The sequence below is a fragment of the Propithecus coquereli genome, unplaced genomic scaffold (genome assembly GCF_000956105.1).
Source record: "Propithecus coquereli isolate 6110/MARCELLA unplaced genomic scaffold, Pcoq_1.0 Scaffold179, whole genome shotgun sequence".
In the NCBI taxonomy this organism is placed as follows: domain Eukaryota; kingdom Metazoa; phylum Chordata; class Mammalia; order Primates; family Indriidae; genus Propithecus; species Propithecus coquereli.
Genome location: NW_012142634.1, coordinates 915,008 through 932,321, shown reverse-complemented (window position 1 = coordinate 932,321; position 17,314 = coordinate 915,008). Strand labels below are relative to the sequence as shown.

Sequence of the window (17,314 nt, the reverse complement as noted above, 5' to 3'; positions counted from 1 at the left end):
TGGAGTTATACTGCTGTATGCTTCATCTGCCTTTCATAATACAACTCTCTGTAATGACGGGGCAGAGTGGGTTTAACGGGCACCAAGGAGCATTTCTAAAAGAGCAGGAAGATTTATTGCTACCATAGCTTGGCTTTTAAGACACACCTACGAGGGGTGATAGGGCAGCCTTGGTTGGGAATTCAGGATCTAATTCTCTCGCTGCTCCTGGGGGCAAACATGCTTCCCTTTATGATAACTCACTTAGTGTCACAATATTTAGGTGAGAGAAAGCTGGCCACACAGGACTCTGGTTCGCATCACAAGAGGCCCAAACAGAAACCCACCATAAATGGAGAAAGAACATGCAAGAGAAATGTTGCTTCTGTAGCCATGACCATGAGGATAAATACTGCAGGGGTGGTGTGGGGCTTCACATGAGTGGCATCACATTTTAACAAAAGACTCACAGTAACAATGTCATAATGATGTTAACAAGAGCAGTAAGACGACGTTCTGTTTCTCTACTGACTTCACCACCATGACAGCCAGGAAGGAGATAAGGCAGGTGGCTGTCCCCATTCTATAGATGTGGAGACTAAGGCTCAGGGAGGTGCTGAGTGATTTGCCTTGGGTCACCCAGCTGGTAGCAGGTGGAGCCAGGGCTTTGGATTCTTAGGGCTCTTCCCACTTCCCTACCTGTCTACAAAGGTGCACTAAGGCAATGAGAACTGGCACATCTCTGCTGCCCATTTTTTCTGCCGCACACTGTGACCATTCTGAAAGATGGCCACAGCGCACTTGCCATCTCCTCTGAGGCCCCATGTGCTAGTCCCTGTTGGTGCACAGTCATTCTCAGCCACCAGCACTGACCTCAGCAAACCCTGATCGGCAGGTGATCCGCTGTCTTGCGTTCAGATCAATGACTAGCTCTACAGACACTGAGCCAGGCGGTTCATCACTGACTAGGCAATGAATGCAAGCGTTTGGCACGGGCCTGGCTGGTCTTTAGTGTGACCCCCGGTCAATTAGCTGCAGGAGAAATGTGCTGCCAGGACGACAGATCACAACCTTGACACTGGAAGACGACAAGTATCACCTTCCCTTGGGATGCACACTTAGCCATGGACACGGGAGGATGCTGGGGCCATGAGCCATCAGAATCCCTTCCCAATACTCTCCCCACTGTCACAGCCACACTTTCCCACCAACGGCACGGTGCCAGTTAATAAATGAACCACGTGCCATCATGATGTGGTGTCACAAGCATCTAGCATCTTCCCCATCTGAGAACATGGGCATTTGGAGCACGTTCTTGTCTATGAAGTTTCTTTACAATCCTCTCTGCACAGTGGCCCTCTGGAGTGCCAGGGAGCGTTTCTCCAGTGGCCGCCAGCACCACCAAAGACATAGATGGTGATCCACCCTGCTCTTCCCAGCAAGGAGCCACAAACATCCCTGGCAATGAAGTTCTCCATTTAAACGGAGCTATTTCTTGTAAACACATGCAATTATTCCTGAAAAAAGTCAAAGACGGTTTTCAGGAGTTTGGGTCTTTGTTGATGAATAAAGAGTAAGAGATAGAATTTTCATCATTGCCTTAGAGCACACATTCTCAAAAGGGGTGACATTACTTACCCCCAAGAGAGTGAAAATTAGGGCTATAAAAACCTTAGGCATTACAATGTTTTGTGGTCCTCCAACGCTCACTCTATCTTGAAAAATCTTATTTCTTAGTATTTAATATAATGGGGGGAGGGGTATTCACATTAAGGAGAAAAAGTCTAAAAAAGTCTCCCTTGGAAGTAAGTGATGAAAAAGAGTGTTGAGAAATGCCACCCTGAGAGTACCAGGGTTTGCGAGACTCATGGCCTCCAAGACTGTTTCCCCAACTCTGGGATGCGAATAAACGTGTATCCTGGCGTGATCTGCTACGTCCTGGGCTCTGCCACTTCCCTCCCTACTGAGGGAGACCAAGAGCCTCAATTTCTGGCAATATTCGGAAGAAAATTATTCATAAAGCATGGAAGAAATTACATGCATGATGTCACTTGTCGTGGCGTGTTCCGTGCTCATCAGTACTCGCTAGGAGTTGAGAGGCGGCCGAATGCTCCAGAGCAGGACTGAAGCTGAGAAAACTGTGATGCCTCCGCTCACTGCAGCATCCTGCAACACTGCAACGGCGACTATGAGGACAGCAGGGACAATAGCTAGTGCTCCAATATTAACTGAGACACACGGGCAAAGACGTCACCAGCCTCCAGTCAAAACTGTATGAGTTCTGTGAACACAGAAGGTCAAACGCTGGATAAAAATGGGGAGACGGGGAAAACTGCTGAGTCTTTGGAGCCACGGGTCTGTGGAGGACGTGCCTTTAGACTCTGGGCTCGCCCTCGATGTTGATACAGCACTGTTTGTCCAATGAGTGCAAATGCTAAAAGAGAAGCGAGAAGAGAAAACGTTCTCTTCTGCCATCGCTCCTCATTTGCCTGAGAAACAGACACTGCACCTGGCCCAACACAAAAGAAATTCCAGAAGGAGGGAAGAGGGAGGGAAGCGCAGTGAGAATCACATGTGGGGGGGGTGGTTAGGAGCTGGGTATGTCCCAATCGGCAGGCCCTGCCCTGGCTCCCTGCCACCATCGCCCCGCCCCCAGGGTCAGGCTGGGCACAGAGCAGGTGGCAGGTCAGCCACTGTGCCCAGCCTGAGCAACCTGGCCACCCTTGGCTGCCCCAACACCACCAGCCTTCCCACCGCACTCTACCTGCATCACACGCTACGTCCCGGCCAGCTAATAAGTGTTTCCGGAGCATTTGGGGACCTGACGGTGCTGTAGCCCACACCAAAGTCGGTCGTTAACCTTTTCCTCACTTTCTTTCAACTTCTCTCTTTTCTGGGAAGGGCACCCCACTCCCCACAGAAGCACGCCAGATCCCTCTCTCCCCCACGACTCACGCCTACAGGTGACCTAGGACCAGCCCGCCTCAGAAATGCCCCTCCCCATCCTCCTTCCGACCCAGCAGCCCCTCCACGGGGCCTACAGCCCAACCTCTCACCAACCAACTCTCCACACAGCTTCCGGAAACACAGCTCTGCTCTCCTAAAGAAACTCCACTGACCCCTCAGACCCGGGGCAGCCTCTTCTCCCAACCGACTGCCGACTGTGCCAGATACACACCTGGACACTCCTGCCACCCCACCTTTGCTCTTTCTGTCCTCTCTGCTTAGAGCACCCTCCCTTCTGTCCCTGCCTCCCCACACCCGGCCACATACCTTGGATGACAGCTGATCCCATCTGCAGCCAAAGCCCCCAGCCGTGGCCAAGCAGATGGGTCTCCTCTCCTTCTCATCCCCCCCGATTGTAACGACCTCAAATATACTTATTGAGCATATTTGAGGATGTGTGATAAAATGACAGGGTCTCTGCCTTTATTGTCCCAAATGAGGCAGACAGACAATGTACATACAAACTGCAATACACGCTGGAAGGTCTTTAGCATTCTCTTGGAACAACTCTCTCATTCCACCTTACAGTACCAACGTGGGGCCTTTCTCCTTCCTCTCTTCCTCCCTCCCATGTCCAACCACTGCCCCCCTCCGCCTGGAACAGCGCCTTACAGGGCAGTGCCCTGAGTCACACGTATTCTCATGACTTTCCTCTCACAATGCAATAGGTTTTCTATTGTCTCTTCTCGCTTCCTGCTCGTGTTTCTTTCTTTGGTTTGTTATCAACATCTCTTTCAACAGTAGGAAAAATGAACCATTTTTTCCTAGGTAGAAAGATGTCTACAGTAACCAAGCAGACTCCATATGGGCAAATTACTAAAAATGCTGTCTTCCTTCCCATCCGTAGGAGACTGGAATCCAAATGGCAAACCATTTCTGGCTCGAACACTCTTCACGATTGACGGGTGTTCCCGTGGACAGCTTCCAGCTGAGTGCTGCTGAGCTGTGGGATCTCAGAGGTGTCCCCTAGTGTCACCCAAGGGGGCTGCATCGACAATCCAAAGGCTCCTCTTACCCTCATAGGGATCAGGGTTGCCTAGTGGAATGAAGCACTGCCCACTAGCTCTGCTTGTAAGAAAAGAGCCCCAGTTCTCCACACAGGGCAACTTTGCAAAATTACCATTTACCCAGCGTCTCTTTGTGCAGTTTGTTCGTTTTAAATGCATTCAGATTTATTGCTTTTGACACTAATTGCACTGAGTTGATGCTGGTTTTGTTTCTGGGCTCTAAAAGACATCCTGAGACATCCAGTGAGCAAAGCAGAGTTAATCCACCCGTGTGAGGCAGAATGGCGAGCGGAGTCACACAAACACCGAGACCATGGAGCGGCAGGGATGACTCACAGGCCCCAAGTCCAAACCCGTCATCTTGATTTCTGAAGAGCGAGACAACGAGAAGATTTCTTCAGCACATCCCACCTCTAAGTCTGTGCTGACAGGTGTCTGGAAGCTGCATGTGAGTACCTCAAGTTAAATTTCATCAAGATGAACAGGCTTGTTCATTCTGTGGGCTTGGGGCTCAGCCTGGCTGTGCCGACCCAGAATCCTCTCTCACATTTGTCCTGGATGGCTGGTTCCCTCCCTCCGTACCTGCGAGCCCTCCCTTTATGCCCTGTTCATTGCCCTTGGTGAATGTTCGCTCTATAAATGTATTCACGAGGACACTTCTGCTGGTTCTGCCTCTTCAGAGCCTCGGCTGAGGGTCCCTCATTGGCCAGCACCTCCCCACGCTTTCTAGTACCTGCTGGGTTTGGGCACAGAACAGGATTTCACAGAGGATGCACTCAGCACAGGGACTGCCTTTTAGCTTGTCCCAATAGACGTGTGATGTCTTCCCCTTTCTGCATCCAGTATGCAAATGCCATTAAAAGTTCAGAATTGCTGGGTTTCTGTGATGAAATCTGAAGAAAATTCTCATCTGGGATTGCCTTTTCTTTCTAACAGTACTAAGAGCTACTAAAGGTATCAGCTAGGAATTCTGAAGCCAGGCTGGATGGCGGAAGCACCAAGAGAGTGCTTTAAAATGTGGATCCCGGGCCTTTTTCTCTAAAGGATTCTGCTTTGGTTGGCCTGACCTGGGGCTCAATGACAGGGAGTCTTGTAAATTCACCCAGGTGATTCTAATATGCAGCCGAAACTGAAACTCTGAATAACAAGGGGTAGTGCTATAGTCACTCAGTGACTCGGTTTCCCCATCCGTAAGTAGCTAACGACAGTCTCTACCACCCTAGGGTTGTTGGAGGGTTAAACACTTTCATGTATGTAAACTGCCGAGCACAGCATTTGGTCCTACATGAATACTTCCTGCTATTATTATTCTTCTCAGCATTATTCTAGATCCTTTTTCTTCTTTGACTCCACCTATGCCCAACATCCCTCAGTCAGTGCTAGCACTCAAACATACCGTCATTCCTAAGAACTAGAGTATTCAATGAGAAGACCCTGGATTCAAACTGTGCTCAATCCTTTGCCAGCGAGGAAGCCATCCTGCGGCCACCGGAACCCCAGACCTTAGAAAGACAAGCATTTGGTGTGTCTTCAGCAAACCAAACAATCAATCATTTCCCTGTCTCTGACACATCATCTAATTTCTGAAAACAAAATTAAGTGTTATGGGCACATGATATATTGCTCTTTTGAAAGATTCCTGGCATGAAACTCTGTGATCTGGGTCTTACCTGGCGCATTTCCTTGTAGTTGTGGTGCTTAAAATCCAGGTCATCAGTGGTGGTCATTTCGTTCCGTCGGTGATAGTAGTTGTTAGGATCTAGGGACAGAAATACGGGTTTGAATTCACTCTCATTATTCTATTACTCATGGCGTCTCTGTTAGGGGCCTGATTCGTGTGGGAACTGCAGGGACAGCACAGCCCAATCTCTAGCTTCTAACATTGCCTCTGAGAAATAAAAATAAAATCCTAAGCCCCCCAATCAACTGAACAGATCCCTGTTGGCCAAGGCAATTCCAGAGAAGTCTTAAAAACTGAGTTCGCAGCCATGACTGGACAGGAGGTCAGACGTGGCCTATTTTCCCCTCTCCCTCACCAACCACTATAAGGCTCTTTCTTAAGAGTTAAGCAGAAACCGGCCCTTTCTAAAGACTCGCTCCACTGCTGATGCATACGGCTGACCAGCCTTCCTTCCTGACGAGAGACCACGGACCATGGACCGGCTCTGCACACAGGATGCCTCAGCGCCCACCGTGTCACCTCTTGATGAATACAGCCTAATTCTAACACATTTAAATGTTAAGTCTCCACCCCAAAGTGAACATAGGACCTCCGTAACCTGTATGTTTGCTTACTACACATGCACGCTCCCCCTTTGTGAATATTCATAGCGAGATATAAAAATAAAATCCCAAGCCCCACAACCGACTGAACGGATCCTCTCTTGGCCAACGGGATCCCAGAGAAACTTTATAAACTGAAATCCCAGCCATAATGGGGAAGGAGGTGGGACACGCCTTCTTATACCGCTCCCACGCTACCTGCCATTAGGCTTTCTTCCCTAAGGATTAAGCAGAAACCAGCTCTTTGGAAAGGGCTCCACTGCTGATTCCACCCGACCACCTAATGCTGCTCTTCCCTCTTGTGGTTTCAACACGACTGACCAGCAATCCTTCCCGATAAGAGTCCACCCACCACCGTGTGGCTCTGGCCAGTCTACGGAGGCTGTGCAGAGGGAATTCATGTCCTCTGCTTCACCTTTTGATGTCACAGGACCAGAAACTCCACCCTGAGATCCTGCTATCACTGCCATTTTTTGAATGTGGGTCCTATGAAGCGACATAAAACTCAATGTTTCTCCTTTCATAAATATTCATGACTCCTCCTATAGCTTATTAAATATGCATATTCAGCCACCCACTCAGCACAAATTCCTGTTCCCTTTACTCCTCCCTTGAAGAAGTGCTTGCACTTGGTTTCTGCCCGAGGCTATGCTACCCAGCCTATAAGAAGGCACCTGCAGGCTGCAACCCTTCATGAGAAATAAAGTTCTCCTTTCCAAATTACGAAGCTTGAACCACAGTAGCTCTTCCTATGACCTGTTGAATACGTATATGTAGCCAGCCCATTCGGCATAAATTCCTATCTCACCCTTCCTCCCTGGAAACGCATGCTTTGGTTCCTGCTGGAGGCCAGCTCAGTGCTAGCTCCAACATAGGGAAAACGTGGTGCTTTAGAAGGCCAACCTACTACCCTATGAACCATGTGGGAAACGCAGGGCCACGCAGCCGTCTGTTTGACCCCGGTGGCTCCGAGGGCCATTCTGGAGCCAGTGGCAGTGGCGGTGGAGGGCAGAGGAGGGTGAGCACTTGCTCTCTGAGGAATCGGGTGCAGCAAGGCCTGCTCCAGGCCACCAAGTATGGTCCCCAGACCAGCATCCCCAGCTGGTTGCTAGATACACCGGATCTATGGAACCAGAGTCCACACTGTAACACGACCCAGCTGACTCTGTAGGCCCAGAAGTTTGAGAAGCACTGGGTAAAAGTCCCGAGCTCAGGCAGCACCTGCCATGAACTGACCTGAACTGGCCGGGGCTCACTTAAAGACGGGCTTCGCCCTTGAAAACGGAGGCCACCTGCAACAGGTTAAATATCACATCTATCCTCAACACCAAAAATGCAATTTTTAATATTCACAATTTTTTTCCTGTAATGCCATTAGAAACAAAATACTGTCATGGAAAAGGAAATGATGTGGGAGGGAGAACTGGCCTTCTGTCCAGACCACAAAGGAAAAGCCACTGGGCCCAGCCAAACGCCTCCAATTATCTCTTAAGCACTTTTCTCTGGGAGTGGGGTTGACCACGCCTGGGGCAAGCTGCCTGCCCTTTTGGTTCCTAGCCTGCAAGTTTCAAAGCGAAGGTAAAGCATATTTTCCACATTCATTTACACTCAACTTACCCACCTGCTGTTTCTTGAGACCTACTCAACGCCTCCCAGCCTCAGGGGCCTCTTTCCAAAGGACTTTTGTTTTCAGAACACAAGTTATACCTTCAAAGCTCTTAAAAAGGATTGAAGGCAAATTCAGCCCCAAGTACAAAGGAGCTCTATGTTTGGGGATATTCTTCCTTCTTCAAGACTAATGGGGCTGCTGAAGGATATGAGTACAGGTCCCAGGGCTGTCTCAACACCACAGGTATTTTGCACAACTCTCGGTTGCCCACATTTTGAACAAATACTTCTTCACTTGTCCATTTATTCTGCCTGGACTAAGTTTTATTGAGAACCTACTAGAAGCCCACATTTTCATGAATGAGGTGAATGAGGACCAAGCCTAGAGTCCATTGACAGACCAGTCTCTGTTCCCTTCTTCCTTCTGTGGACAAGAGACTCCCTTTCTCCTGTGGGGATACTATTCCAGGGGGCTCGGATGGGACTGCTTTGCCCACAGGCATAGGCATCAGCATGTGACTGGGATCCAGCCAATTAAAACACACTCCCTCCGGCCATACTCATTGGCTCAGACATGACCCCTGGATCCCAGCTGGGCCAATCAGATGACTTTTCTCCCAGAGCTGTAGGAAAACAGTCGCTCTCTGCTGGAGCCCTCAGATGGGAGGATGTGGGTTTGGGGTGTTCAAGGCCAACCTGCCAGTCTGTGAGAACGCGAGAGACACAGCCCTGACCCCAAAAAGAAGGCCCTGAAATGTGAGACCTATTCTCGCCTCAAGCCAAGTCAGACCAACCTCTGGAATTTTCCCTTATTTGAACCAAAAATTTCTTTTATTTTTTTCTTAAGCTAATTCAGGTAGGACTTCTGACCTCTGAAACAGAAGTCTATGAGGCCTTTATCCTCACAGATGGAGCTACAGCAAATCATTCTCCTTTCGTGTGGTTAGTTCTATACATCCCCTGTACTGATAGCCAGCTGGTTCCTTCTGCAACACCTTAGAGGTGGGGTGACACAAACTCTGGGGGCAGAGCCTAAAATGACCTTCCCAACCTCACTTCCCTGATTGAACTATTCGAACATTCTGCTCTGTCCAAACTGGTCCAAACTGGTCTATTGATCACATCCTGTTGGGGGTTGAATTGGGTCCCCCACTATTCCCCCAAAAATGTTGGAGTCCTAACCCCCCAGCACTTCAGAATGTGACTGTATTTGGAGATAGGTTTGTACGGAAGTTAAAATTAAGTCGTTACGGTGGGCCTTCACGTAAATGGGAACACGAACACAGAGACACACTCAGGGAGGCCACTGCGGATGAAGGCAGAGATTGGAGTGACACCTCTAGAAGCCGAGAAATGTCAAATGCTGACGGCACCCAGCAGACCCAGGAGAGACACAGAGAGTCTCCCTCAGAGGCCTCAGACGGAACGAACCCTGCTGACACCTTCATCTCAGACTTGGAGCCTCCAGAACTGGGAAATGATCAACTTCTGCTATTCCAAGCCACGCCGTTTTGGTACTTCATTCACTGAGCACGGGCGATGTACCCAGAACTGTGGGAGATGCTGGAAATGAGGCTGAAAGGTGGGAGGCCCCCAACGACAAGGGGCTCACCCAAGGCTCGTGGAAGGAGCACACACACCCACAGACACTGTGGCAAAGGCTGCACACTTCGTCTTCCATTTCAGAAAGGATATACAAAAGAGAAGAGACACAGGAGAGCGCGAAACGGAGACCCCACTTCCAGCTGCCTTCCTTCCAACCCTGGGCATCTGCTCTGGGGCTCCAAGCAGCTCCAGCAGGAATCACCCCCATACTTGGGAATGAACAATTTGCCATTCCCGGGTCCCTTGTGCACGCCCACAACCTGTTTAGAAGGAGGGTGGAGGAAGAGGAGGTTGGATGAGAGCTGAATGTGAGTGGCAGGAGGCCTGGTCATGGAGGTGGCCACGGCCCATTTCCCGGCAGCTGGGCTGTGAGCTATGCAGGGACCACGTGAAAGTGCACGCGGAGACGGAAAACGCGTGCCGTTCTCCCTGTGCGCCGTGTCTCTGTTTGTTCTTCTTAAGGACTCCAGTCATTGGATTTATGGCCCCCCAGTCCAGTGTGACCTCATCTTGACTGATTATATCTGCAAAGACTCTATTTCTACATAAGGTCACATCTGAGGCTCTGGGCAGACAGGAATTCTGAGGGACACATTCAGCCCAGGGCAGTCAGTCGTGGCGAGCACTGCGAAAAGCCCACTGCGAGAGGACCACCCGTCTTCCCAAGCCGAGCTGTTTCTGTACAGGGAGAAGGGGGCTTCCTGCTGTGCAGCGAGCCCAGGCCAGAGTTTGAGATGAGGCGGGAGGGAAGTCTGTGGTTCCCCATGTGACCTGCCCCCTCAACCTCAAATCCCAGAGGGAGACCTGGGGGAGGCCTTGGCATCCTCGTTGCTGGAAAAGTAGAGGTTTAGCCCCATCAGCAAGTCACACACAGAAAGGACAGAAAACGAAACCAGGACAAGGTGAACAGAGATGAGAAGAAACGGATTATCTTCTGTCACATCCACCCACATCCGTGGGGTCTGGTGACTGCAGACATGAGGAAGCCCTAGAGCCAAACCCAGGGCAGTACAGGAGGAAGAAGGGAAAGGAGGGGAAATACAGCGTGCTGAGGACTTGCCACGTGCTGGCGCTCTACAAACGTGGTCTCATTTGGTCCTCACAGCGTTCACAGACCAGAAATGGAAGAGCTGCTGTAAAATTAAAAACAAAACGAGAGCAGCCTCCTCTGCTTTCTAGGGGAGGAGCAGAGTTCCTCTCATGGAACTCGTGGTTTGGAAAGGCCAGGCACCACCTAGCCCAACGGGAGAAGGTCTCTATCTAAAAACACCGGACATCCCACACACTGCCCCCAACCCAGAAGCCCGAGACAGGAGGTCAGAGGACGACAGAGACAGGAATGGGGCACAGAAGACAGATCTACACAGGAAGAGCACAGTCAGACTGATGTCAGAAGTCTCCACACCTCTGGTGACCCAACAGAGTGACAACCTGTATTTCTCCCAGTTTACACGTTGATGAGGGAGTGAGCCAGCTGAGACATCGTTATTATGGTTCAGCAAGACAGGTGGTAGGTTCACAATGAAAATAACTTTTCAGTTATTATGAACTAATGGGCATGGCCTGGGGACCCGTATCGGGAGGGAGACCAGCATTTCAATGGGTCCCGGGACCCACAGGAATGACTGTTGGGCACTGCCCTGCTCCATGCTCCAGGGAGAACATGCTCCTGTGCACAGACCTCCACACGGCTCATCGCCAGATTCTCTGAGTCAAACCCAAGAACCCAGGACACTTCAGCGCTGTGCAGAGGGAGGGCAGTCACGTAGACCTGGAGCCCAGGAAGAGGAGGTGGAGGTGGCGACAACTTCCCCCAGAGAGGTCAAAGTCACACATTCATGATAAATGCTGCTGGGCAGAGCCAGGAGCTCAAGCGTCACCATCGTCCTATCTTGAAGGCCATTTTCCAAGACGCTGGGCACCAACCCTGTCACCCTGTGGGTCAGTTGTGTGCAAAGCTCACCGGGTCCTTTCAAGCACCAGGCAGTGAGCACAGCAGTGCTGTCTGCAGCAGCAAAATCCCTGAAAACCACCAAGGCCCTGATCTTGAAGTCAGCTGGCAGAAGTCTTAACCTGAATTTTTCATTAGTAAAACTTCATCTTCAGAAGCTCTCCCTGGGTTCTAATAAGCAGGTATATTTAGTCCAAAATGGACAAGTCCATTCAAACTTGGGGAAAAGGACTTGACTTCTTTTTTGCTTTTTTAAATTAATAGCAACAAAATTATTTTCATTTTTAATTGTGGTAAAATACACCCGCATACAATTTGCCACCTTGGCCACATTTCAGCGTGTGGTTCGGTAGTGTCGCGCACATTCACGGCGCTGCGCAACCGTCACCGCCGTCCACCTCCAGAACTCTTTCTTCTTACAAAACTGACACTCTGTGCCCATTAAACAACAAATGCCCATTTTCTTTTATTTACGAGCTTTAAAAGTCCTATTACTAGACCACAGTATATGGTAATTCACTTTCCAGCTAAAAAATTTTTGGAAACATTATTCATGAAGTCTAAAAAAGCACCGGCACCCTCCTCGCCCCCACCAGAGCGTTCGCAGGAAAGGGTCGGTGCTGGAGGGGCAGTGATGTGGAAAGGGAAATGGATTTTTCATAAAGAGGTTCCGGGAAGAGCTTGCTGGGGGCTGCGCTCAGACCACGAGGTCGCTGGCTTTGGGTAGCTGAGCCGGCTGGGCCATCCCTGGCGTGGCCTCATTTCCTTTTACAAAGGAAGCTCACCGGCACCAGGGCAACGAGAAAGGCTCATTAGGGTCCCTGTGCCACCCTGGTCCTAGACGTGACCCCCACCAGGCGGCACACATGAACAGCCGGCTCCCCTCGGAGCAGACTGCTAAGTCACTTCTAGAAGAAAAATGGCCCTAAGTATCTGGGGGTGGAAAATAGAGCCATTGTGAGTCCACACTTGAATGCAGACCGCACAGCGTAACTCTGCCTCTGTGAGTGTTTAAAGACCTCCAGGACCTATCTTCAAACGCACGCCCACCCAGAAAAACTTCGCAGGGAAATATTTATTTCATGAGACTCTCCCAGGCTGCCCTTTGCCCCTTACCAACAACAGATGAATTCCTGCCCGCAGAGGAAAACCATGACCTTACTTTTTAAAGCGAGCAGACCCAGGCTGTGCTGAGCAGAACGGCAGAGCAAGGCTCTTGGCCTGTCACAAAGACGGCCAGAGCCGCGAGCCCTTCCTGCAGCCGCCGGCAACATCTGTGCCCATAGACACCCTGTGCTGGGAGAGCCCAGCGGGCCCAGGGTAGCAGGGGCTGGGCCTGTGCCTGCAGTTCCAGCACTAACCAGCCACAGAAGGCCCAAATCCCAAACCAGGCAGGGCTTCGACACTCTCCAAATCAGCCTGGAAATTTGCACATTCTTTGCACCAGCAACCCTACCTGTCATCATCTAATTTCAGGAAATAATCGTGGACACACACATGAAACAATGACAGAGAAATAAGGATGTTCACTGTGAGGTTGTTTACAGAATCAAATTATTGGAAACAACTGAATTTCCAACTGTATGAAGCAGATTAAAATCGTGAGATTTTGTCCACGGACTAGGCTAGAAGGCATCCATGGGACAGATGGTCTCTAATGGTTTTAATGACATGAAAAAAATTCGCAATCTATTAAGTACAAACAGATACAAAACAAAAATCCGTCTGGAGTGAGGGTAAGTAGGTAGGGAGACAGGGCCGTCTTTCTCAACAATACAAGGTTTGTGCTGTAAAAATCCATGCTGGGCAAAGCAAGGTCATGAACAGCATGGGATTGAGAAAAAAACAATAAAATGACTTTTAACGTGCTTCAAAAACAGTGTAGGGGAGTAACTGCAGAAATAGCTCCAGAGCTGGTCCCCTGCCCCCAGGAGGCTCTGGGAGGGCTGGGGCCGGGCCACACTGCACACTGGGCAGAGCAGGAGAACACACCGAAGGGGAGAGGGGGAGAGTCATGAGCCATAGCTGTGCTCCGTGTCCCCATGGCCTCGCTGTGGGTGGACAGGAGTGCCAAAGTCCCTGCAGGCCCCAGTGAGCTGCTGCAGGGGTGCTCTCGGGGCCAGCTGCCTTCCCCGGAGACGGCTGGTCAGGATGAAGGGTGCGCCTACAGGCTCCACATGGGCACGAGCACACAACGCCTGACAGGCCACACGGAGCCAGCCATGAGCCCGATCACGCCAGCCTGTCCCGAGCAGCCAGTGCCGAGGACCCGGGTGGCATACGTGGACTCAAGCCCCTTTCCTTAAGCCCCCCTGAGGTTCCACCCAAATACCATCATGCGAACACAGGGCAAGGGGAATGCAATCTGACAGGGCGGGCATTTGCCCAAAGGCGAAGGCATCCAAGCGGAGCCATTGAAACCAAAAACAGACCATGTAAAACGGCCGAGTTTAAAATGAACTTCTACCTCCTCCTACCCCCCTGCCGCTGCCCAGTGTAGGGGGATCTGTCAACAACAAGTAAATGTGTCCCCCGATATTTACACAGTTCTTTTGTGCTCACTTCCGAGTGGTCTGCGCCACCTTGAAGCTGCAGCAGGCAGCACTGCACTCAGGCAGGGACCTCAATACCCCAGACGCTCATGGCGCTTCCGAGTGGGAGTGTGCGAAATGTTTATTTATTTTCTTTTTGGCTCCCTCATGTTTTCTAAATATTCTACAACAGACACGTATTTTTTTTTTTTACACAAGAAAACTATGGCTCGGTTTGCTTTCACGCGCCGTGGCTGGGCACCTGCCTGCTGCCCTGCAGGGAGGACAGGAGGACAAACTCACCTGGCAGCGGGCAGCCGAGGATCTCCATCCTCAGACAGATGCTCCCGTTGTCAAACCAGGACCGCGGGTTGACGCGAATGTAGCGGGCCACCATGGGGACCGGCAGCTCGTTGAGGACGGGGATCTCCTTCTCAGTGTTTCCTTCAAAGATCTATTTGTGCCCAAGGAGGGAAGAGGAGAATTTCAGAACTTGATAATCAAGGGATCGAAGAGGCAGTGGTCCACTTCGACAAGACCGTACTGAGGGAACCTGTCCTGTGCTGGGCACTGAGGAGAAAAGAGGAATGGATCAGCCTGGCCCTGCCTGCAGGAAGTCTCTGTCTAGCTGGTGCGTACGTGTAGGGGACGGAGCACTGGTAATTCTGTGTTGCAGGAGAAATCTGTTCATGTCATGGCAAAGGGACAGCCAGAGAGTTCTGAGATTCCAGGAGGAGGGGACCAGGCTAAGTGCTGGGGAAGAGGTGCTGTTTGAACTGGCACGGAGAGAAAACTACTTGGATCTGTTGGGATGAGAGGGGTTCTAGGGAAAACTGACAGCAATGGTTGCAGAAGCCCAGACACAGAATTCACAGGCAGAGGGGCAGCTGGCTCACTTTGACCCCCAGGACTGTGCACGCAGGGTAAGAATGAGGACAAAGGGTAACAAGGCAGGCTATACATATAGTCAGACGTGTAAGACACTGGATGCCATGCTAGGAACATGCACTTGAGCATCTGAGGAAGAAAGTGACAGGATCAGAACTGATTAAGCTGGAGCCAATAATGCAGCTAAAAGACCAAGGTCATTAAGCAAGTTAGGAAACTATTATGCATAGCTGCAGGGCCCGCACTTGCCCTACGAACATATCTTCCAGGGCCAACTTGCGAACGATGTAAGGGGCTGCGTCCCAGCAGCTCTTTGATTGGAGTAAGTAAAGGCTGATTTTACATTAGCCCTAAATGTGGGCCACTTGCCACTGAGCTCCAGGGAATGGGAAGGGGGTCACCGTCCGTCAGACTCTCACGGGAGGTTTGAGTCAACACGGAATCAGCAAACCTCCAAGGGACAGGTCACACATCACCTCCCTTTGCAGAGCCTGGCACAGCCAGGCACCAAGGGCATGGTCAGAGGGAAGAAGAGACTCACCATGTCTCCAGATCCATTCTTAATGGTGACCCAGGTATGGCTGTCATTGCTCACCATGACCTTGTAGGATGTCACCCAGTCACTCCTACGAGAAAATAAAACATCATTGGGACTACACACTTTAACACGTTTTTCTCATCCATGCAGAGGTGTAGCTTCGAGGAGAGCAGGCACCAGACGCCAACAGCACTGGCTCAGACCCTGGCTCCGAGACACACGCCCGCTGTGTGACCTTGGCCAAGTAACTGACCCATCCATTCCACTGTTTATTCATCCACAAAATGGGAATCACAGAAGAGCCAGTCGTACAAAATTGATGTGAGCCTTAAGTGGCTTAATGCCTCGTAAGCACTTAGGACAATACCTAGCCGCTAGGAAGCACACACACAGAGGTACACAAATATTTATGTGTTTAGAAGTCACATCACACCATTAGAAGCTTAATGGAGTCCCTCATGGAAAAAGAGTCTCAGTAAAGGTTGAAAATTGGTCTAGAAATTTCAGCTAGGAAACTTATTTGGGAGTGTAACAGACTAGATCGCACCAACCACGAAAATAACATCTTGCATCGCTAAGAGACATTGGTTTTCTCCTTGTCTGTCATAGCCACGAAGACAGTCCCCACCCCAGGAAGAAGCCAGCGATGGCCGGACCCAAAGCCAAGTCCCGTCATCACGTCCCACTGCACAGAAACTTCTGGGGTAAACAGCCCTAATTCAACTTCTCACCATGGAGATCAATCGGATAAGCTTGGCAAAGGAAAACCAGGCTTCGTGGGGAAAATAGATTTTTTCTCTCTGCCTTGGTTTTTTACAATATTAATTGTTAAGCCATATAGAAAAGTCTTCCTGAGTTATCCTCCCCCACCTTTCAATTTTTAAAATATTGGAATTAAGCACCAATGTACTAGTCTTTTAGAAAATTCTGCCCATTGAAACATTTGGAATCCTGTTCCTACTTGGGAGTTTGCTTGGTCTCAGAATCGGGATCTACCCGGATCAGGTTCTGCGTTTCCAGTTGGAATCGGCACCGCCCAGTAAAGTTTACTTAGAAAGAGCAGCTGGTTCTACTCAGTCTGGGTCATCTCACTGCCTTGTCAAGAAAATTATTCTTAGGTGCTTTTATACACGCTTGGAGACAAACCCTCACCTCACTCCTCCTCCTCGTCTCTCTCCTCCCCACCAGCTTCGTCCGAATACCCGCTAGAAGCCAGACTCTCTCGAACACCACATTCCTCCCTGAGAGTCACCGGCTTGGGCCCACGGCTGCAGATGTAGATGCACCGAAGCAAGAGTTCCGAAAAGCACCTGGGCAACAGCGTACGTCCTTTGCATTGGAAAATCACTCTCACCCCAAACAGCAACCTGTTTCCCACATTCCAGTCGTTTCCGAATGACGTGTGGCTGCGGTTCCCTTTGCTGCCCGCTTTGCAGCTGATGACGTCCGACCGGGAGCCGGCAAAGCGGACTGCAGAGGAGGACACCAAACTAAGACAGGGGTGAATTTAGGAAACTCCTCTGTCAAAAGAAGCACACAGACAATAAGACAGGGGTAGAAGGAAACATTAAAATAAGTTCTCTAAAGAAAAGGAGAGGGAGAGAAAAAAGGAAATGAAAGCCAAGTAATAATACCTTAAACTTGAAATACGAACAAATCCACTACTTACATTTGAATGGAAATTGGCTGTTAATATGACTCAGGCCCCTTCTGAACTGCAGGCTACGACCCGCCCTCCTGCCTATTCCACCCCCACCCTTAACGTCTCAGTGGCATCGCAAATCTAACCTGCCGCGAATCAACGGATGCGTGTCTTCACTCTGCACCTCCGACACGGTGGTCTACCAGCGTCCCCGCCTCAGGAAAGGTTCTGCCATCCACCCAGGGAGGCCAGAATCCCAGTCGTCCCTGTCAATCC

At 50.3% G+C, this 17,314-nt stretch overlaps 1 protein-coding gene across 1 annotated transcript in view; it reads right to left on the bottom strand.

Annotated features, from left to right (window-relative positions):
• CPXM2 (carboxypeptidase X (M14 family), member 2) overlaps positions 1–17,314 on the bottom strand; it is a 100,709-nt gene that overhangs the window by 22,794 nt on the left and 60,601 nt on the right. The window contains exons 5-7 of the mRNA XM_012642394.1: positions 15,400–15,484; positions 14,274–14,424; positions 5,663–5,751 (exon numbers count right to left, since the gene is read on the bottom strand). Coding sequence (XP_012497848.1) covers positions 5,663–5,751; positions 14,274–14,424; positions 15,400–15,484 — 325 coding nt within the window. The remainder of the gene's footprint in view (positions 1–5,662; positions 5,752–14,273; positions 14,425–15,399; positions 15,485–17,314) is intronic.